This window comes from Grus americana, chromosome 4 (assembly GCF_028858705.1).
Source record: "Grus americana isolate bGruAme1 chromosome 4, bGruAme1.mat, whole genome shotgun sequence".
Classification (NCBI taxonomy): domain Eukaryota; kingdom Metazoa; phylum Chordata; class Aves; order Gruiformes; family Gruidae; genus Grus; species Grus americana.
In genome coordinates, this window is record NC_072855.1 from 77,487,172 (window position 1) to 77,511,110 (window position 23,939).

The 23,939-nt window shown below is 37.6% G+C and overlaps 1 protein-coding gene and 1 long non-coding RNA gene across 3 annotated transcripts in view; one reads left to right on the top strand and one right to left on the bottom strand.

Annotated features, from left to right (window-relative positions):
• The window catches only part of LOC129205505 (uncharacterized), a 27,396-nt gene continuing 3,457 nt past the window's right edge, over positions 1 to 23,939 (top strand). Inside the window, exons 1-2 of the long non-coding RNA XR_008576763.1 lie at positions 1 to 92; positions 14,857 to 14,930. This is a non-coding gene — a long non-coding RNA (uncharacterized LOC129205505). The remainder of the gene's footprint in view (positions 93 to 14,856; positions 14,931 to 23,939) is intronic.
• MYOZ2 (myozenin 2) overlaps positions 14,228 to 23,939 on the bottom strand; it is an 18,379-nt gene continuing 8,667 nt past the window's right edge. For both annotated transcript variants that reach the window (XM_054823044.1, XM_054823043.1), the window contains 3 exons: positions 22,890 to 23,019; positions 21,107 to 21,290; positions 14,228 to 14,653 (listed from right to left, as the gene is read on the bottom strand). In XM_054823044.1, coding sequence (XP_054679019.1) covers positions 14,422 to 14,653; positions 21,107 to 21,290; positions 22,890 to 23,019 — 546 coding nt within the window. In that variant the 3' untranslated portion in view covers positions 14,228 to 14,421. The remainder of the gene's footprint in view (positions 14,654 to 21,106; positions 21,291 to 22,889; positions 23,020 to 23,939) is intronic.

Below are 23,939 nucleotides of genomic sequence, written 5' to 3' on the forward strand. Positions count from 1 at the left end.
ACGCGCTTGAGGCAGTTACTCCGCCTCAGCGCCTCAGCCGGTGGGACCGGCGGGGTTAGGTTCCCCTGCGGCCTGCCTTCAGCTGTGGCAAGGTAAGGGGCTGCCGCAAGTCACCTTCCTCTAACCCCCTTTTATCGCTGGTTGAGGGGGGCAGTTGTCCTAAATGTAAAAGCCGCTGTGGCTGCCCCTCAGCAGCTCACAAAGTCATCTGGTTACAGCTCAGGAAACCTCTGTTGGGGCTATTCCAAACCACTGGCTTTTCGAGTTAATAACTCGTTAAAATGAACGAAGTAGTGGTTGTGTTTCCAGCAATTGTTTTCCAGCGCTCATTTCAGGATATCTGTCTATGCACGTTGGCTTTACTTAGGATGCCCATGAAGTACCACAGGCATGTCGGTGGCTGATGGTAGCAGGTTTTAAGTCAAACCCCTGACAAGTGTACATACATCTCAAAGTTGTGCTGCATTGGAGTTCCATGTGGCCTGGAAAGATCCTATATTATGTATCACCTGCCTGTGGGTTGTTACCACAAAGTCGTGTTTCCTATGATTTTTATCTGGTCTATTATTTTGGGGAGGGGAGGAGTGTTTCCTTTTGTTATCTGCAAAAGGAATTATATGTTGATGAATACTCGTATTTCTAGTTGTTCAAATACCTTCTATATTTCACTATTATTGTCATCTCCATGGATAAACATGTAAATTTCATTAACACATTTCATTTCTAGATTAGTAATGATATTTTAAGTGTTACCACACCCAACATAGTCCTTAGCGCATGCTGCTGAATACAACTTTTTGTATTCTCTCTTTTACAGTTGCCTTTTTAATGGTCTTTCAGGATTTGAAAGGTACTTAATCTTGTATAAAAGCATGTTTGCTTTTTCAGTAGCATCTTCTGCAATAGTAAATTAAGTAATTTCCTTGTATCTTCTGTAGGTCATCCAGATTGCAGTAACATTTCACTCCAGAACTTACTGTGTGGAACACAAGGCACTGCATAAAATTTGTTCATGCCTTACTTAAATACTGCACTCTTGTTGTTCTTTTATCCATTTTCATTTAAAAAATCAATTTTAGTACATTTTGATCAGATTATTTTGGTAGTGTTTCTTTCATTACATTGCTACTGTAAGAAGCCTGCTGGCAAAGGCAATTTTCTCAATTTTACTCTCCAACATTTTTCATCAAGTGGCCAACTTTTTTATTTAAAAAAACCCAAAAAGTCTTTGGGGAGATTTTCGGTAAGTTTTCCAGGCTTTTGTTATCCAGGCTTTTCAGTGATTTGGATAGTTATCTTGTATTCACAAATTGGAGTTAATACAGGATTTGTAAGAAGTGTTTATTCTTGAGTCTTTCAGATGTTATGGCTAGTAATTGACCTGTACTTTTTGTTTTTTTAACAGATACTGTATTTGTTTGTCTCTTCTCTGAAGAGTTTCCTAGATTTTGTGATTTTTTTTTTGAAGGGAATTGAATATCTGATTCTCTCATTGTCCTAAAAGTCATACAGTATATTGGCACAATGAGCATTCTTAGGGGTTTCGTGTAGTTCTTTCTTAGCTGTTAATTGATAGGTATTTGATTTTTCTAGTTCTTACTTGGAATTTTAAGATAAAAACATGTTAAAAGTCAGTTCAACATTACCATTAAAAATCCAGTTTTGTGTTAGTGTATTTTGTTGTTGTATCTTTATAAAAACCATTCTGCTTATCATTTTGCTTAGTATCAGTTTAGTCCTTGATCCCTGCATTACTACTTTGCAAAGCCAGTCAAGCAAAGGCATCTGTGAATCCCAAAGTAGGATTATGACCTCATTCTGATTATGACCTCGTTTTGATATTTTTGCTTCTCTGTAGACTTTGCTTTCTTGTTTGCCTCTGCCCTTTCTTCAGCACAGATTTGTTTTTCACTGCTAATCTTTTAGAAGTCTCTTAGGATTTATATTGGTTCTGTCTATTCCTTTTTTCTCAGAGTAAGTGTAGTCTGTGAGCTTTAATTATAATATATTTTAAGATTCTCTACCAGTGCATCTTAATAGAGTCTTCCACACAGTTCAGACAGAATGACACAGGTGTGGCACAGGAAGCTCTAAATGAGCTAAAAGAAGAATTTTAAAATTAGAATAAATGGTGCAAGTACAAAACAATGCTACAAGGGCAAACAATTTCCTGTTGCAGTTATTGTCAGTACAGGATATGTGCTATGCATGATGCAGGGATGCAGAAGAATGTTTACATGGGTTTAATACTGATTTTTATGTAAAGTTTGGTAATATTAGTAACACAAATTATTAAACGGGAGAGTTGAAAAGGTGTTAAAGTTGAAGGAGAGGGATCCAGAATAAAGTAAAATAGACTTTCACAGTTCTGCTCCGTAATCCAACCGTTCAGCTTGGCTCCAGGCTAAAAGGCCAATATTAAGATTTTCAAAAGGAAGAAAGAATGATGTGGCAGAGTGGTTGATGGCGAGGGTCAGGGTGTGACATGAAACACAGAGCTGGAAGGGAATGGAGGCAGATCATATCCAGATCCTTCAACATATCCAGGGGGCTGGGTTTTTGCACATGTCCAATCCAGGTTAAAACACACTTATGGGAAGTTATGTACCAAAAGAAAAATATTAACATAGGACATATAAAAAGGTTTAAAACTAACTGCATTAAATATTTTTTCTCAAAGGTACAGGTGTCATTCATAATTTTCATTGAATGAGCTGCAAATCTGTGTTTCACAGCTGCATGCAAGAATTTGTTTTGTGTTAGAAGCTTTCTAGTGTTCATATTGTTGTTGCCACTGGCTGATCTGTAAATAAATTCTGTTACCTTCCTCTGAAATAATTTTATTGTATCATGTTCTGTATACACAGTGTTTCTATGACTGTTTTCATACCTGTACTGGAACACCTGTTCTCTATTTTCTTTCATATTTCTTAACACTTGAAACATGTTTACAACAACCTTTTCAGACAGTTTACTATCCTCTTCATGTTCAGATGATTCATAAAGAAAATGTCTGCTTCAAATCTTCTCAGACTGCAGGTGTAGAAGACTTAAATTTAGTGGTTTTAAAAAAAATTAGTAATGTTTTATTGAGTAGCTAATTGATTTTTGTCACTGTTAATCTTGTTCTTCTACACAGATCTTACTTCCTCTTTATGAGCTGATAATCGTGTGAAATTAACAGGAACTATGTCTGTACTTACTGGGGGATTTTGCAAAAAATAAATTAGCAAATTATGTGTAGGGTCTGAGGCAGAAAATTCCACAAGCTAATGCAGGCTTTAAAGTGTAGTTTATTAGTTAAATCCTTTTTTAAAGTATTTTCACTGGACGTTATACTGCCTGTTATGGTCCAGTCAGTTTTACTGGCCTATCATAATGAACGTGATGTGATAAAGTACCATTTATCATTGGCTTTAAGACACTTGTGGGACATTCCCATTATAATTGAAAAGTATGTTTAATTCCAGTGGCTGGGAGCTGCCATTGTGCTTTTGTTAAGTAATTATTGAGCTCTTAAGAGAGTGTCTGAGGCTGTGCTACTCTGCTCAGATGAAAAAGAATTAAGAAAATTACTCATCCAGAAGAACGTGCAATTTGAAAGATATCAGGGAAAGTGGGCTCTATTCTGCATAGACAGTAGCAGGATAAAGTTTGATGGAGATAAGGGTTACTTAAGATGCTGTATTGCTAAACTACTTAAGAATACGTGATTTTTCATGTTCTCTAACCTGTTGGGGTATCATCAGATCATATATTTAAACTTTTCTTCCCAGAGAGGAGGAAAAAAAAAATCTTTCGAATACCAAGACACTCTTACAGCTATTTGTCTTCAGGAGCAGTGTTTTTTCAGAGTGGTTAGCTCAGTGCACTTCATAACACTGCAGGAATTACCCATAATAAGGAAACCAGATTGGTAGGAAGGAGAGCCATAAAGGAGTAGAAGAACCAGTGAAGAAGTAGTGTTTTTATTATTTGCAATGTGAAATAATGATTGTATGCATTTGCTGGGGGGCTGAAAAGAAGCCCTAACAACATTTTAGTCCAATTTCTCTAGATTGTATGCCATTATCATATAAAGATCCAAACCAAGAACAGAACAAGTAAAAAAATGTTTTCAGCTTGCAGAAAGCTAAGCAAGGACACATTATTTGATGGGTAACTTCACCTAACTATATTCTAGTCTTCAAGTCTCCCCTACCATGAGTACCTATACCCACAACCTTTCCTTTTAAATGTACTCTAGCAAAGTTTTCCTTATGTAGCCTGTAGCAAGCAGTCACATGAAGCTTAGTCATCTGATTGCTCTCATTCCCACATCCTGTATAGACTCTAAAATTTATATGCGCATCAACATCCATTTTCTTCTCCAAATTAGGCTAGTGGGGCATTTCTTCAAAGACTCATTTAGGCAGACGTGTTCAGTCAGCTGGTTTCCCACTCCTTTTTTCATCCTATCTGGAACACAACGTTTAAAAGGTATTTTGCTCTGCTCCATGCATACTGGGTCTATAGAAAGGGCTAAGCAAGAGCAGAACAGAGAGGGCTGTGAACAGAATGAGGAGAAATACAATTTAGGAGGAGGATACAGAATAGTGATGACAAAAGTAAAGGTGAAGAATAAGAATGAAGTAGTGAAACAAGGGTTAGTGTCAGCAGGAAGAAGAGAAGGAAGGAAAAAGAAATTGAGAAGATGACATGAAAGAAGGAGAAAATTGATCATGTCTGAAAAAGCATCACTTTTTTGTCTTAAAAGCTCTATGTTAAGCTTCATTAGCAATGAGAGTGTGAAGAAGTGTTGGTTTATTTTAGCTAGGTTAAAAAAAGTAATAGAGAACACAGGAGACTATAATAGAGTTTAAATAAAGAGACATTACTGACTTACAGGGAGAGCCTGCTGCATGCTGTCTGATGGGCTGAGATTCTAAACTTCCTATCATTTCTGTTCAAGATTGTTCTCCTTCCTCCTCCTCTCAAGTACCTGTAGACGGACTTTTATAGAGCATAACCACTATTTTTAAGTCATCTTCCTTTAGATGCAGGAATAAACACAATATATTTTACTTATTCATTGTACATTATCCTGACTATAATTTTTTTCCCAGTAGTTTTTCAAGTGCTAAAATGTTCCATGGGGTGGCAAAAGCAATTTCATTGAAGTAATCTAGAATTTCACCCTGAGAAAAAGAAACATTGGTTTTCATTCTTCTCCAGACTTTTTGATGATAATAGGCCTGGAACAAGATCTGTGTGTGCATGATTGTGTTCATTCTTTAGGAATGAGGGAGAAGGTGGGGGTTGCATAAATCTTGCAAAGGAGTATTTTTCCTCTTGGATAATCCAGTGTCCAGTCCAGTAATCTACTTCTGTGGAACAACAATGCAACTGAAATCCTCTCCTATTTTAGGCTGTTCTGTTTTTAAAGTTAGTTCCTGGAACAGTAGAAGTTTGAGAAAATTCTATGCATGTTGTATATATCAGGCACTCTTTTGAAACTGTCTCCTCATCTGGGTGCTCTTGAAAACGCAGTTTTATTGATGATCTTTGTGTTGCATCAGTCTTGCACAACCCTTTCAAATTTGCAGGTCTGGTTTATTGCTTCCCCTAGGATATAAGCTAATAAGAATAGATGTCTGCAACAGAAAAAAAAAGAATGAGAGGTTCCCTTATAAAGCTGATTCCTTGGATTCACATAGACAATTTCTGTGGCTAAATGGAGTTTTTTGGGTGAAACCCAACACAAAGTAAAACTAAGACAAAAGAGCAGTATTCAATGAATATAGAATTAGGAGTAATACAGTTGTTAACATTACATAATATATACTTGCTTTTTAACTGTCCAAGCATCTAAACATTACTAGGAGAAAATGTGATCATTGTATGGTACAATGATCTATAATGTGCAAGGGACATGTTATGGAATAGAACCTGTTTTGTCTTGTGCTTCATTAAGCTGTAGTTAGAGCGCACTCAGGTCTGAACTGTCTCATATATACTAGCTCAAAGCAGCTGTAGGCTAAACCAGACTGATACAGGTGGTATAGAGAATCGTTAGATTTCTCCACTGTGCTACAAGTGGCAGATATGAGTGCTGTGCCGAACAGAGTGTGCTGTTAGAGGTTTCTCTTGCTTCTTAGAAGAGAAAGACAGCAGAGTTGGGGCAAATGCCTCCTGTCTTCATCTCACGGAACTGTACAGTTGCAGGTCTGCTTTATTGTTTTCTTCCCACTGATGCTTCTGATTTCCACATTTTCCGTTCTCTGTGCCTGTTTTATAAGCCATATCTGAATGAGTGATAGTGTCATTAAATATACAGACTTTTCTGATCTGTGTGTAGTATCACTTTCTTTTAAGCAATGATAAATTAATAAAATGTATTTGTATCACTGCAAAAACCCTGCTAGAAAATAAGCACATTCCAGTTCACTAACACTTGCTCTAACTAGTCAGCTTGCTCTTCTCTTTCCTGTGTGGACAGCATGTTCTTATTTTTTTTTTCCTTGCCAGCAAATAGTCAAAATGCTCTCATTAAGAACTTGAGGAATGACATATTGCTAGAATTCAGCTGCCAGAATTAAGCCTTACTTAGCTTCTTGACATACAATAGGCCAGCCTAGGAAAAGCCTGTCATGCCTCAAATCTTTGTTTATAATCATTTGTAGTTATCTTGCATAGTCATCTTTCAGTAATCTTGAGTGTAATGACTGCAGTAACTACTGTTTAAAGTTAATATTTTGCCTAGTCTGAGTAACTTGGCTCTACAGAGAAACTTTACAGAGGAAGAGGAAGTAGAGTGATACCCTGGACTGCTGCGTGGCTGCTAGCCTTCCCACCATGGGAATTTTTACTGTGCTTCTCTATATGTTACTTAGAGTCTCATCATTCCCTACACTAGCCTTTTAAATCCTTCTCCATCCTTTTCCTGCTCCTACATCAGAGGAACTGGATGTATTTTTCTTGCAGAAGGATCCTGTCATGTTATGAGAAGATTTGAAGTGTTTTTTCTTTTTTTCTTTTCTTTTTCTTTTTTTTTGAAGATGACTGTCCGGATGTCCTTCAGAACTCCAGAGAAATCCAGTTCTAAGTTACACCTTCCACACAAAGCAGCCTGCGGGCATTCCTGCATTAATGAGTACAGCCAGCTCTGAACTGGCAAAGTTCAGCCTGTGCTTTGTACAAACTCCATCGAATATTTTAATCTCCATTTGCTTTTGAAAGAATAGTTGTCTCTCAATATTCAGGCTTATTTTTAGTCTTACAGTGATTTATAAATCCTCTACCTCTTGCAAGTGTTATTTAATTGTCTTACAATGTCTCTGTGAAGTAGGGAAGTATTGCAAATGCTGGGCCAGGTGTTTCGGATGAATAGTTTGTTCATAGGAAATGCAATTTCCATCTGAAAACAAAATATTTGTGAATTCATCTTTAATTTAGTTCATGGTTTTGGCCAAAAATAACTGTAAGAAGTTATTTAGACTTTTTAAAAACTAAAGTTACATCTTTGTATTTAAAAACATCAGATACTAATTTGTTGATACTTTTATCAGTTAAAATCTGCCCAATGTAGAATGAAATCTCTTATTTCAAGTAAAATGAAAGCAGAATGTTATTCTAATAGTAATGGTTCTTGTATTTATTATGCACCATAGCCTGGAATATTATGTATGTACTCATGTAAACCCATTTTTTACTTTCTTTTCTTTTTTACCATGAAATTTCTTGTTATAAGTGTGGGTGAGTGGGGGGGAATCCCACCAAACCCCCCTAAAAACATATATGGCCTGAATTAGTATTTGTATTTTATTAACAGAAAACTGAGGAATAAATTTTATGTGTTGTGTCAAAACCAGTCTGTGATGGACCTGAGTAGAAAACTCGTATTTTTCAGACTTTTTTCCCTCAAGACTCTTCTTGTGTTCTAATCAGTAAAGCGAAACTTCCCTTTCTCTTTTATCCATCTTCCTTAAACTTTGTGTAATAATCATAACTTACTGAAAAATTCCTGTGATATGCTATGAGCTGATGCGTACGTAATGTGTGGAATATGGTGAGCGTGGATGCAGAAGGGTGAGGTCTTACTGCATAGGATCAGAAGTCTTGCCAAAGGCGTAGCTGAGGTCAGGCTTTTGTGTTCCCTGCAGTGCCCTTGCTCTGTGTGGGAGGTTTTAAGTTAACCCTGGCTTTCTCTGGTTCAAATTTACATTTTAAGTATTCACATTCACGTGTGGAAATTAGTTTCCTCTAACTGCTCCTGTAATGGGTATTTTGATGTAAATTAATAAACATGAGTACTAAAAACGCTTGCCAGAATTGTCATGGTACTTGAACATGTGATTTTCGAAGGACAGCCAGAAGATATTTTATAGGACTGACAGATCCTTCTTTTATTGATTTTTTTGATGGTGCCCAGTAGAAGATATTTATAGAAAGAAGTTGGCTGAATGTGGGATGATCTTTCTCTCACACCTTTCTAATTTCCAGTGATAAGCCCCAGATTCAGATCATATAGTAGCCATTATCCAATAATAGGTAAAATTACCACTATGAATTTGTTTAATCCTGTTTTGAAGTTATTAATAGTTTTTGACCCACAACATTCTTTAGCACCAGGTTCCATAACTAGGCATTTCTTGAAAAAGTATTTATTCTGTTAATTTTAAAGTTGGTTCCTTGTCATTTTTTTTAAGAATCAGTTTGTTCCTGTGTTATTGTTCCCTCCTCATCTTCTCCATACCATTCATGGAGACCTCTGTCATAACTTCCTTTATTTGTGTTTAAATGGTCTAATTACTGTTTCCTTGCAGAGAAGTTTTATTTGTCTTTTTGTTTTCTGAGTCTACTCTTAAACCATGTTAACTTTTTTAGAGGGAAAGGTTAGAGCTCTGTTGTAGTTTTTACTTACTCTGAACACTTAGCCTGCAGGCTATTTAAAATAATGTATTGTTTCCTTGAATGGATTTTACCCTTTCTGTTCCTTTTTAATTTCCTTTTAATAAGAGTATTTTGTAGGCAATTTTTGTTTCTTAAACTATATCAATATGCTGACTGCATTTTATAACTATTTCTTATGTTCTCACACCCAATTACATAACAGCTCTGTGGCAAACATAAATAATTTAGAGCACTTGATTTGTTTTTGAACAGTGTGTAGCCTCTGGGAATAATGAAGGAGCCAGCACTATGTGACTTGTCAGCCCTATGGGGATCTTCTGGTATTTCTGTCCAGACTGCTAATAACTTCTGGACCCCACATTGAGAAATTCTTATCTAACATATATGGGATTTTATGTTCCACAGCCTTACTGTATTTCAGGAAGTATATTTTATCCTGTTGTCTTAGCTATGGCCCAGAATATTTTGTGCTGGTTAGCAGGCCCCTCTAAGAACTGAAGCAGAATGCAGGTTGTTGTGGCTGGCTGAAAATAATTTGAAAAAGATCTTTGTAGATCTGTGCTCATTTTTTCCCTGCAGTTCCATGCAGTTTCCCAGAGTATTTCTGAGGCATTATTAGGATTGTTTGCACTTTATCGTATGTACAATGCAGAATTAACTACATATATAGTTAGGTCCAGCTCTATAATCCGAAACATCTGTTCTGATGCTGAACGCATAGTAGCTTTGGTAGTGACATAAATTTCAGTTACAAATACACATTTGAGATGCAATAAGTGCCGTGAGTGGTGAAATTCTAACTGCACTGAGGTCAGTATCAAAACCCTTGTTTGATTTCACTGAGATCGCAATTCCTTCTCCAATATGTTTTTCCTATTTCTGATTGACAATGCATATTAAATTAATTAAAACACAGAGATACTTTGAGACAATAGAATAATAATTTATTTCCATAATTGTCAGTTCTATGGATTATGCAGGAGAGTAAGCAGCCAAGACATGCTGACATATTTAACATGCCTAACAAGTGAGTATGCAGTTAAAAAATATAAGTCCAAAGTACAAGATTAGGTATAAACAAAATGTTTTGGGTTGGTAATAAAGTAACAACATGAGTTGTTCATTTCCTGGTACTGATATGTAATCTGTATTACACAACTAGAAAACAAATCAGCTGCAGTTTCTTTGTTGAAATTGGGAGAGAGATCATATGGGTTTTTTATTACCCCATTCATGCAAATGTACCTTATACCAGATATAAGCAAATAGCACATCATCAGAAATGAACATCAAAGAGACTGTGGCCTGCTGGATTCAAGAAGGATTTTCAGATCATCTACTGTATGTGGTGGTACTTCGCTGTCAGTACTGAAATAATTTCAGGACTTACATATTTAGGGTAGTTTGGCCTGTTAACTTAGCCAAGTAAAGTGAAATATGAATATATAATTTTTATGAGTCTGACCAAAGTATGTGAAATAGGAGTGTCATAAGTGACACTAATAAACATAGTTTCAGGCCATAACTGTGTAGAGTTAAAATAAAAACTCCTTCTGATGACTATTACTGCTGATATCAATTTATCCTTAACAGTGCAGACAGTATAGGCAGTGAACCCTGGCTTTTCATGTCAAAAAGAAGTTTGATGCATATATTTTTTTAAAAAAACTTACTTAGAAGCACCGCTGAAAATTTAAAAATATATATTTGATCTTTCCAGACCTATAACTAAAGAAACCTTTATTATCTCACTTCACAGCCATCCTTTGTCTGCAAAAATTAATACAAATCTTGATCTCTGAAGTTGTTCATCATTAGTTACTCAAAGCTAGTCTTTCTTCTAGTTATCATGAGACATTTATATGGCACTTGAAATGTATCCTAAATAAATGCAGGTGCTAAAATCCATTGAAGTTAATAGAGAATCTCTGAATTCCCAGCCTTAACAAGAGATCTTCCTTTGTGGCAAAGGGATCAGTTTTTGGCAGAGAGATTTGTTTATTGCAGTGGGACTTGGACAATAAGTCTGCAGCCAGGAAACATTCCTGGACACTGGCACTCGATCCTCTGTGCTGTTGAATACTTAACACATTGCGCAATCCTAGCCTCTGCCAATTTACACTCTTCCCAAACAGTTCCCAAGCATGGTTCAAGAGTTTAGCCTGATCAAGGGCCTGTTCCCAATAGGCAATTTGGCAAAAGCCACCCAGTATGGGAAGATTAAATAGTACGGCTGCAGACTCTTCCCTGACAGCTGGCCTCAGTTTTAAAAAGAGCAATCTGGGCACAGGTAGCTCTATGGTAGTAGAGGTAGGAAGGCAGGAGGCACAGCATTCTTATTCTTCTGCTGCAGTTGATAACTGTAGCTGAGAGTTGCATTAAAGCTACCAGTTTTGCTGTGACATAGCTCATTTCAGAAGTCTCAGAAAGAATTTGAGGACTTAAGGGCTGTCGGTGATTTCCAGCCGTATCTAATGCTGTTATTTGGAGCATCAACTGAACACATGCATAGCAGGCTCAGTTCTTCTCAAACATCTTAAGCCTCGTGAGCCCATTCTGTGCCATAGATATATAGGAAACTAAAGTTACCATTATGTGTGTTGTGTAAGGAGCAAGGTGGCATGCTCTACATCTATAGGTTATTTTTACAGAGTTTACAATAAAAATGATATATCCCTTCTCCACAGTCCTCTCTGTATGTGCTGCGCACCACTTTTCTCATATTTCTGTTCAAATAGGCTTATGAATGCTTATGGTGGCTCATAAAAAATTCCAGAACTTGTTTGCATTTTTCCTCAGTATAGTGGTTTTTTTCTTTAGCCTTTACATTTTTTAGCCCTGAAGAATTCATATGTTTGTCATTTTCCATAGAATTGTTGCACAACGTGCACAGCTAAGGTCCCCAAACTAATCCCTTCCTAGGAAAGTGTTCTCGGTCAATGTGCTTGATTTTGGTTTTTTCTTTCATAAATTCGTTCAGGGCCTGTGCGTTTGCTTGTGCAGCTTGTGTGACAAAGTAAATTAAAGGAAATAGATGGCAGAATTTCCTTAGCCAACTACCTGCCTTGAAACCAGATTTGAAACGTGGAAACTATTGTTACATACACAAATTTCAACCACAAAAATATAGGCAAAACTTTTTGTTGATCTTTCCACTTTAAATCTCATTCTACCATTCTTTTCTTCAAATGTTGAGATTCTTTCTGAATGTGTTGGGTTTGCGTGGCAAGGTTTTGGTAGCGGGGGGGCTACAGGGGTGGCTTCTGTGAGAAGCTGCTAGAAGCTCCCCCTGTGTCTGACAGAGCCAATGCCAGCCGGCTCTAAGACGGGCCTGCCGCTGGCCAAGGCCAAGCCAATCAGTGCCTCTGTGATAACATATTTAAGAAGAAGAAAAACACTTAGCTTTTGCAGCCAGAGAGAGGAGTGAGAAGATGTAAGAAACTCTGCAGACACCAAGGTCAGTGCAGAAGGAGGGGGAGGAGGTGCTCCAGGCGCCGGAGCAGAGATCCCCCTGCAGCCCCTGGTGAAGACCATGGTGAAGCAGGCTGTCCCCCTGCAGCCCATGGAGGAAGGATGAGGGGGTGTAGAGATTCCACCTGCAGCCCGTGGAGGACCCCATGCTGGAGCAGGTGGAGGCACCTGAAGGAGGCTGTGGCCCGTGGGAAGCCCACGCTGGAGCAAGTTCCTGGCCGGACCGGTGGACCCGTGCAGAGGGGAGCCCATGCCAGGGCAGGTTTGCTGGTAGGACTTGTGACCCCGTGGGGGACCCCACGCTGGAGCAGTTTGCTCCTGAAGGTCTGCATGCCGTGAGAGGGACTCCATGCTGGAGCAGGGGAACGATGAGAGGAGTCCTCCCCCTGAGGATTAAGAAGCGGCAGAAACACTGTGAGATGAACTGACCGTAACCCCCACTCCCCATCCTCCTGTGCCGCTGACGGGGGGGAAGGTTGAAGCCAGGAGTGAAGTTGAGCCCGGGAAGATGGGAGGGGTGGGGGGAGGTGTTTTAAGAGTTGATTTTATTTTCTCATTCCTCTACTCTGTTTTGCCTAGTAATAAATTAGATGAATTCCCTCTCTAAGTTTGGTCTGTTTTGCTCATGACAACAATTAGTGAGTGATCTCTCCCTGTCCTTATCTTGACCTACAAGCATTTTGTTATGCCTTTTCTCCCCTGTTTAGTGAATGAGGGGAGTGAGAGAGTGGCTCTGGTGGGCACCTGGCCTCCAGCCAGGGTCAACCCACCACACTGAAATACTCACTTTTGTAGCTGAATGCTGCCAAAACCATTAATAAAGAAAATATCTGGAAAAAACATTATTTTATTTGCTTACCATCATCATCTTCTGTGGGTTTCATTTTGAGATAAAATTTGATTAACATTTTACCATAGAGCTTGTAAAATTTTATAAATGCTCTGATTTAAAGAAAAAATTACTATCTGAGATATGGATAACCTCTTGGATGTTGCATGTGTGCTTAGACATCGTAAAGCCCTGGAGAAGCATCTAGGATATATGAGTGGCCTGTTGGTTGAGGCGAAGTTTCCTGTTTCAAAATACATACAAACTAAACTGTGTATTAGAATATCCAACCTGCAGATGCTGGATACTTCTCAAATACAAAAGCATTTAGAAAGAATCAATTATTAAACTGATGCTTGCCTCTTACTAGAATGTAGTTGTGACCTGAAAAATGACACTGAAAACCAGTACCCTCTTACTGATTGTTTGCCTGCCCCCTGTGTAGTTACAGATGCTTAATAAGAGCCTGATAGATTTATTTCCAAAATGTCATAGCTTGCCAGTGTATCAAAAGCAAGAAAACTCGTATGCTTTTAAGTCCCAGAATATATTATGGCTGTAGGGGAAAAGGTGTATGAAATTTCTTTCTAGTAACAAAAACATTTGTGGTAACATAGCTCAGTGATACTAATTTGGTGTGTTTGACATAACCAGTCATTGGTGGGTTTTTTAGTTGTGATTAACACAAACATTCTAGACTTATCCAGGAAATACCTCTGTACTCTTTCATCCTGCTACATAATCTTTGTCATTGCCAAATTTACTGCATTTTCTGTAAACAAATCCAGGTGACGTGGGTATCGATGTCCATAACTAAAGCGAAGAGTCAGAAAGGAGGAAAATGGCACTGAGTGTACTGTTGTGGTATTGCTCAGTTGTTTTACTGTAATCAGCATATCTATCAAATCCCTTGATAGTAGTGTCACTTTTTTCTTAATACACTTATTCTTAAATGACAAGCAAAGATTTTAGAAATATTGTAGGTTTTGCTGAAGTAAAAGAACAACATGTAAACACAAATAGAAAATATCTCAGTCATGTTTGCCAAATTACTTTATTATGTCTACAGATGAAACTAGGTGCCAGAAAAGAGACACTTCTTCAGACATTATTACTTATACTCCAGCTGCCAAGGAAAAATTTTGTCAGTAGCCTATAGTAATATTTGGACCAAAAATACATGGATGTGCAGCTTTCAGCATTTAGTACAATATAGAGTGCAGCTTCCCTCACAGGTCCTCTGTTTCTGGAACGGTGTTGGAATCTGAAGGCTGAATGAACACTACAGGAATATTCTCGGACGTCCATCCTTTAGGAGTCCTATTGAAGGATCTTCTGGTAGCAAGAGGGTTTGCAAGGATCATGAATCTGGGATCATTTAGCATCAGTAGATTAAAATCTGGTACCTTGAATTTAACCAGCTTTGATGCTCTCTCAAAACCACCGAAGGGAGTGGCAACTCTGTAGATATTAGAGAAATAAAAGTAAAATGTGATTTTAAAAAATCCATTTTCTTTTCCTCCTAGGAGCTGAAACAAATAGAAGCTATTTTAGTGATACAGATTTGGTACAATTTCTTGTCTATATTTTCAAGCTTTTGAGAAAAGTATTCTGATTGGTTTTCCTGGCAAATTCTCTTTAAGACCTGATTTATTTTCTCTTAGATAAAGCCTTCTTCAAAATTCAAATGGAAGGAAAAGCCGAGGAAAAAAGATGTTGCAAGAAAACCTTGTCATTGGTGAGTCACAGTTATTAAACTTATTTTGTTGGTGATAAGTTGATAAATCTGAAAACATAGTTCAACACATCCTCTCCAGCTGGTAGTTAGTTTAGGAAGTTCTCACCCCATTTTCTTCTATCCCCAGTTGCTCCTTCCTGCCACTGCACTATATTTCAGCACCACATTGTTGTACCAGTTAGGATGTATGCGGGTTGTGCTATAAACTTGGGTCACTTCTGGGTTAATCAAAGACCCTTCAAAACAAATGAGCATTTTAAAATCCAATTTATTTCAGCAATCTGTTTCTTATCATTATGCTCAAACAATTGTAGCAATACAAGTGAGGGGACAGTAAAGTGTAATGTGAAGCAGAAAGGAACAGCCAAAGACAACAGGCTCTGGAAAGGAGGGGAATGGGTAAGGACTTCTTACACTAGCTTTGTTTCTGAAGAAAATGTTTATGTAACTAAACCTTGAAACACTGGCTGAAATTGGCCCCTAGTCTTCAGCCAGTATTTTTCATGTTACTTAAATGTAAATGTTCCCTCAGGCGATAAGCCTGAGAAACTGAAAGATAAATACTAAGCAGGAACTGACTGTTGCATATATTTGCAAATATTTTAAAACAACAGTATTGCCAAATACCTCCCATGATTTTTCTGTATTTGCAGGTTTCTAGGCTGAAAAAAAAAACCAAACCCCTGAGTTTTTCTGTCACTTGTTCCAGACTCCTTTGTATAAGCAGATGTGACCAAACAGACTAGTATGTGCTCTGCACTTTGATTAACTGCATAACTTTGCTGGGATATATTCTGGACAGTTAAGTGGCAGATTTTTAAGGTAAACATGAGCACCTGATTTCTGCAAAGCTAGATATGTAGTGGCATGCAAAAATGATTTTTTTTTAAATGGAATTTCACCAGCCTTGATAGGTTTTGATACAAAACAACAGATCTACTGGTATATGTTTCCAGTGGCTCCAGGTATTATAGCAGAAGCCCAGAGAAATTAATACCAACAGAAATGAAAAGAGATCGTTTGAAGATCTGACTAAGATTTTGAGCAAGATAACTATAGATAAAACGTAGAGAGAATTAAGTATACAGACAAAAAAAAAGATTAATTCAGAAAAATGAATCCGTGACCTAAAAGAAATGGTACTGCTGTGTCATTACACAGATAATTCACTGAATTTTGGTATGAGCAGCATTTATTGAAGGGGATGGCGTTAACTCCAAAGGGTCAATTCTGTAAGATATAAAAATCATGAAAGTTCTGGACATGCACACTTCCTGAGAGAAGAACGCTGTTTTGGATTAAGCTCTAAAACTGTTTCTCAAATGAAGATAAGACAAGATTTTGCAGCAGCAGCCAGTCCAGGCATTAAACTCTTGAGGTCAAAGGAAATTGTTTATACAAAATGCCTGTGGTATCAAGCTTTTCTTGTGAAACTCTCTTCTAGGTCACAATGTCAAATTGGATACCGTATGATACTGATTAAAAATAATTGCTTGGTAATTGGCCCAGAGTGAATGTAGTGATCTACATCTTACAGGATAATAAAGATTGTTTTAATTGCTGCTCTAATTAAGATATACATTCTCACATTGTTGTCATGTTTAATTCTCATCAATATGTAAATTAAAGGGATAATCAATATGAACAGAACAACAATAGCTGTATAAAATGCAAAACAATTCTGTAGTGTAAAACTTCCTCTTTGTAGTATTTTTGGGTTTTAAATACATCATGTTTCTGTAGGTAACAAAACCAGGAGGGCATTCCATGGAAATTCAGTTACCTTTTGTGGGGAAAAAACCCCATGTAGTTCCTATACAAAGTCTGGCCTCAGAATTATGCATTCCTGCATGCTAGGCAGAAGCACATGATGATTAACATAAAGAAGAGTACAGTAACTGACTAATAGATGTTAATTTTCCTTTACAGCAGCAGTATGTTTTTGTGAGTAATAACTTGTCTGACAACATGATGGTGTAATGACTTGTGTTGTGTGCACATCAACTGTATCACTTGAATTTTTTACACATGAGTTTTAGGCTTCTATATAATGAATCAGAGTTCAAGTAGTTATTGCTCATAGTAAGGGCGGAAATGCTGCTTCAGAGCCATATGAAGTGGCACCAGGAAGTGTAAGACATTGTTTAATATTCACTTTGCATATTCCTAAAAAGTAGGTACATGTTTTAACAATAGCAGGCACAACCACGTTTGTTTAGCTGTTGTTTTAGCAATGCTTCTTTTTTTTTTTCTGCAGTCTTTCTTATTGAACATTATATTGTCTCAACATAGGAGACTACTTGTACTTGATTATTTGGGAAAATCTGAAGAAATTTAACTGCATTGGATTAGCACCTTCAATTACATAATAACAAAAAAATAATTTCACATTTTAAAATGGGATTGTCATTGATAGAACATTCTGTTTATTGTTAATTCTGTGCAAAAAGGAGACATAGGAGCAAAGAACCTGATCCTGCAAAATGCTGGGAGCTTCATGGTAGCTTAGCGCAAGAGCTAATACCAATTTCACAGAGGTATTTAAGTGCTAAGGAACTGGCTAAGCACCCAGCTTCCACTAATGTCACATCACTTCAAGTTAGCATCCAAAATTCCTTTGAGGGTCTGGATCTCAGCATTTTAACAATAGAGTTCACAATCCATTAATCAATAAAAACAAAGCCCAGTCCAGATGGACTGGATTCCTGTTGTGTTTTTGAAACAGTAGTCTTTGGGAATTGAGAAAGCTGAACAAGAATTTATCTGGTAGGAGAGGCAGAACTAGTCAGACTTGCTTGTCTTATGTGAGTAAGATTTGAGTACTGCTATGTATGTTACTCAGAACCCTACCTTTGACATTTTATCCAGCTCCAGGAAAGCAGATGGAATAAAGGTACTAATTTAACTAATATTACAAACTCCTGAACAAACATAGATTCATGCTGTCTTTCCCACAGATGATTGCTAGGTGCTTCCACACTGGTAAAAGAGGCGAGAAAATTTTTCACCAGTAAATAGTTCTTCAATCCTAATAGGAGTTAATCTCCAAGAGAAATCAGATGGCATGGCTCTGTCCTGCAGCATTTCTCTGCTAGGACAGATTTGTTTACATCCAGGAAGAGGAAGGGGGTAGTCTTGTCTGAACAGTCTGTTCAGAGATCCGCAGAACCCAATTTCTCTGATCATGCACTCTGGTGCTATGTGATGTTAAACCAGTACCGGCTGTCTCACAGAAAGCCTTGCCTCAGAGAGCAAATGTACTTGACATTTTCTGCCACTGCTTCTTCCTTCATTGACCTACCAGCATTGCAAGATCCCTATGGCATAAAATGTGTACTAGACCCCAACTATTACCTCTATGAATTCCTTAGTTCTGATTCTGCTCCTGTTATAAAAATTGCACTGCTACAGGGCCCAGAGTCACCTCTTCATTGCTGCAGTGGAAAAAAAAATCTGAACACTGTTTAGTGCTGAATATACTTTTAAAGCATGTATGCGTGTGTCTGTGTCCAACACATCAGATGTCCCTAGCAACTAAAGTTGTGTTGCTTTTACAGTTTGTTGTGTAACTAGGAAAGCAGAAAGGAACCTGAATATGGCACGTAAAGTCTGAGTGCCATTTTAACAGATACCACTGAATGAAGTGGGAAGAATCTCAGGCCCCTTTCTTTTGGGAGTCGTATGCATCACACTTACTGTTAACCACACCCCTTCCTGACTAATGATGACTGTACCAGTGGTTTGCAGGAGAACAAACATAATGGCACTTTATTGAATGATGGAACATGATAGAAAGCCTTGATTGATACCCTCACTGATGGAAAAAATGATGCCATTATATTGCAATTTAATTGTTTGATATGGTATTGTTTGCTTTCTTTCCAAGACTGTAATTGAAGAAGTCAAGGATGCCGTGTGACCTAGATACACAGAATGACTTTGTAGGATCTAGACACAGAAGTCCAGAGAGATATCTTGCCTTATGCTCAAAGCCCATAGGCTGCTAAATTCTTGCGATGCCTAGTGTTTTCCTTATACAAATACTCAGATCTGCCTTTATCTTAGCTATACTGGCAGCTGCATCTATCTTACACCAATGCCCATTTGTAATTCTCTAATTAATAATCTTTTTCCATGCTTGAGAACACACATAATATGCTACTGCAGTAAGCTTTGAGTGAAATAGCGTATCATGGCACTTTCACTCAAAATCCTTGGCTGTTAGCATTGAACCTCTGTGTTAAATAATAGTATGTCTGTGACCGGAGCTGTTCTGCAAGAGATTTGGATTCTCTTTCATCTTAGGACATCTCTATGTAAGAGTGGACCTAACTGCTCACATCTAGTATCCCAGCAAAAATGCTACCCAGAAATAAAAAATTACTTGGATTAGAGAGAGTAGGACTCTTAGCCTAGACATCAGGCCACACAACTAATAGCAGAGAAGTATAGGTCCTGTTTTCTGCTCCTAAATCTAGTTTGTTTAATTTACTATAAGCAGTAATTAAAGAAAGTGCACTGAAGATCTGGGAACTCAGATGTAGGACTAGATTTCCCTTTCCCCAAGTGAATTTCTTAATTGTTCAGCTAAAGATGTTTACTCCCTCTAGCAGTTACAAGGGAGAATATTGACCTTTCCCTTAACACACATACGTTCAAGAAATTCGCATTGTGGTGAGCCACAGTTCTGCCATGTCATACGTACAGCAAATCCTCATAGAAAGGAATCTGAACAGTTAGTGTTGTAAAGAGGACAACTAACGGAATATGGTACCACAGAGCAGCTAAAAATCCACACAGAAGCCATCAGATACCATCTCAAGACACAGATCCCTATTAATGGGGCCTCTGTGCCCTGTCTGATCCTGTCTTTGACAGTAATAACTCGCACGCTGGACTCAGAATCTCTCTTGTGAGAGGGAGAACTGATTCTGTTCCATGTATATCTATCTTTGTTGGTTTTCTGTTGTTTGTTTGATGGGGGTTTTTTCAGTTACCATAACCATAGTATGTAAACTGTGCTGTTACTGTTCCAGTGTTAGCAGCTGCGACACATCTCTGACTTGTATTTGCTATTTTGTCTACTGAGAACACTGTGACACACAGACTTAATTATTAACGTGGTGATGTATATTGCTGTTAGGAAATCAGAATTAGTGTAATGTCTGCAATGCCAGTTTTGATGTTGCATTGTGTAATTCTTTAGTCCTTGCACTCATATTTGAGACCCACCTTAATGGCAGGAACACAAGTGACGTTTGTGGTATTTTTCTCTAAGTTTATATTGCCATGAGCCATTTTCTTTTTCAATAGATTGTTGTCTGGTGTTTTGAGGAAGGGTTTCGGTTTGGCTCAACTGCCTGGAACTCAGCAGTGGTTATTTAGGGAAAAATTGTCCATAACTTAGATAAATAATGATAGCATGAATGATATGAATGAAAGCAAAAGACTTAAGGATGCGTTTTAAAACTTTCAAAATAGTTCAAAACCCAATAGTGTCCATATACCTAGAAGTTCTACTGAAAGCCTTAGTATACTAATTACTATGTAAATAATTTCACTCTTAGATCTTGTTCCTTTAAGTGTTTTTTAAGTCTGCTTGTGATGTTTTATCTGTTAATTTGTTCCTAAAGGCTGTAAAAGGATATAAAAAGTGTTAAATGCAATAAAATATGCAGTCTGCTATTTGACCTGAGGGATTGGTTGAGAGATAAAGTTCATTGTACTATTATTGCCTAAAAAACAAGCCATGTGAGTTGTATTAAAAAATGGAATGGTTTGCATTATACAGCTTACAAAGTTTTGACTGAGAGTTTCCCTGGTAGATCTTACAATCCTGTACCTACTGAAGTCAATAACAGAAATACTGAAAGGAGTTTGAAGCGTTGCCCCTGTTTCCCATTTATTGAGTACACTGGATTCTGATTCTTTCTTTCAATATTTTCAACAATTCATCTTACATTCCTGGTTCTACAATTTAATTTTGGGTACATACTTTAGAGATAGACTAGCTTCCTCCTTAGTGCTTTTGTTTGCCACTTGTAATCTCTGTGTGTGGTCATGTTTATGCATATACTTGCAAGCGCAGGTGGTAGGTTTTTTACAGCTGATGGAAACTTTTCATTTCATAGTAATTTTTCTCTCCACTGTGAAATTCAGTGTCCATTCAGAATTACCTGTTAAAGCTCCTGTAGTCAGGCAGTTCTGGCTTTGCTTCAGGTTTAAAAAGTTTAGGATATAAAGCTTCCAGGAGCTCTGGATCATCCCTAATGGCTTCTATCCAGGGAGACTGATAATACTTTGGCACAGAAGTGGTGTTGAACTTTTCAGGAGGAATTTCTTTCAGTGGTCCAGAATACCCTGCAAGGTGATCAAGGCAAAACCATTATAATAATACTTTGCATTTTCTGCTTCCTTACCACCATCTTATCTGTAGCCTTTCAGGTAACTGCTCCAAAGTATTCCACATAAATTTGTTTCTATCATTACAGGCATTTGTTTGAAACCAGACTATAGCTACACAGCCCTTGGGCTGAATTAACAAAAAGATTTTAAACACAGCCTTTTGGTTAAAATTAAGATAATTCTATAGTCTTTGGCTGAAATTTTCCAAAATTATTAAAAGGAGTTAGGATCACAGCCATTATAGTGGAGTTTTTGTCTTTGCCTCTGCTTTAGATGCTTTAAAATGTCCTACCTACTTGGTTCTCTGGTCCTTTTCATTATCTGAAAAAGTGAAGAATCAGTTGTTTTCTCTGCATAATCATCTGAGGATCAGGTTCTGATCAGAATTTTACTAAATAACTAAATACCATATTCAGTGTGATTTCTTCTAAAGCTAAGTACAATATGGCAGGAATAAATATTGGGGGGGAAGGCAGACCTTAATGTACAGTTGGAAGAAAGATTATCCTTTTTTATATATATACAAATATACTGTTTATTTGAAAAACAAGGGAAATCCATTCTACACTTTTACCCTCCCACTACATCTAGCTCTTTAAATTAATGCTGTTTACTTTTATAAGCTTAAAGAAAACCCCTGTGGTTTACTATCTACTCCTTTTGCAGGACTCAAGAAAAGCTTGAAGATTTCTATTGTGTCTTAGCAATGGAAATTACCTCTGTTCACATTGTACTTGACCAATGGATGCACAGTGTCTTAGTGGTCACTAACAGAGAGTAGCATTGACCTAGTTTACATAGACTGGAAAAGGTCTGCACAAAACATGCATTAAGTAATTCTGAACAAAGAATGGATTTGTAAAAAACACAGTCTTCTCATGGATAATTCATAAACAGGAAGAAGGGCTATATCACTGAATAAATTAATTAAAACAAATTAGCCTTCTCTAGTCTTTAAAGAATACAAAATAAGGCCGCCTTGTAGCTCACTGCTTTAAATAAAGGCAACAGTACCCTCACAGTTAAGGACTTAAAAAAGAACAGTTTATACAGCCAGAGGCAAGTTCCTTTCTAGGTTACTCCTCTGTAAAGGTTTCTAGCAAAACTTGCAGTGACTTTAGATTTAAATTTATGGGTAACTAAACTACAATGGATAACTTTCAGACTGCTGAGCAGTGTGTTGCATGTTAGAAACAAAGGTTTGGCAAATTAAAATCGGTATATTAATCTGGTTTTAAATCTCAGCATCTGTTTCTCAGTGTTTATAAAACCAGTAAATATAGGAGCAGTCTCTCTTTATTAATGTATGTTATCAGTTTAGGGAGAAGTAGTACAAAAGGCATATGAAATATTTAAAAATGAACAGAAGCAATTGAAGAGCACCACTTTACATTTCTGTGGGAGATTCTAATGTTATCTGACTCAAATTTATTGATTTCTATATAGTAATTCCATTAACAAATTCTTGTTGAAGACACTGTTTTATAAAGAGGTCCTTCCTCTGCTGTGAAATGGGAACTAAATATATTTAATATCTCTAAACTCATATATTACCTGGGGCAATGTTATCAGGATGTGGTGGGCTCCGGGGATCAGGTGTATTAGGTGGCGTCATTGGGGCATGCTGGGGAATTCCTTCAACACTGAGGCCGTCCATTTTAACACTCTCTATGGGCTCTCCACGCTGCATTCAAATAGAAAAAATATCATTGACACCACGGGCAGAACAAAGCCTCTGTGATTCTCTATTGAGGGTGAAGTTAATACTCCAATTTACAGCCATGATCTGAGACCCAGGGTGTTCTATCCGAAGGCATACTGTCCTGCTTGGTACGCTGTTTGCTAGATAGCACTCCCCAGGATTTTCTGGTTGTTAGCCAGAAGATGAAACAGTGCCCTGGTTTCACAACTCTCTTTGGCTATGTAAGCAAAAATGAATAGTTTTTCAGTGTTAAGAATGGTATCCCAGCACAATTTTAAATGTCTGTATTACAAGTGTTTGAATGCTTTATCGAAAGGATTGGAGGTGTTGTGAGCTAGGTCAACAAGACTCCTGAAGCCCTCTAACCATCCAGCTGAATTGTCTGACCTTTGCCTAGGTTTGGGATATTTAAATATTGATACGCAGTCTACGAAGAAAGTTCATTGCTTACACCAATCACCATGAAATCTACCTGTGCATGCGGGCTGTGTGGTTCACAGCAAAGCATAGACCTGGTCACTCTGGCAGGGGAGCCATAAAATGTGCCTCTTGGATCACTGGATGCTAGAAGCTGTAATGTGCCAGACAGAGCACCCTTGCTACCCAAAGATTCAAGAAATCTGGCAAGTTGAGCCCTTTGAGTTTCAAAGCACTGGTTCTTCAAAGTGTCTCTTCCCATATCAGTTGAAAATTCACTGTATTTGTTGAATTGCTTTTGTTTGGGATTTTTTTTCCTTTGTTTGTAATAGAAATAACAACCAGTGCAGGTCACTTTCTGGAGTTTCATGATATGCTGCTATTTTCCACCCTCCTATCAGGTTATCAGTTCTACAGAAAAATCCAAAGGCTTAATCATTGTTGCATAAATATAGAATTAGAGTCTCATAAGAAGTCAGTATCTT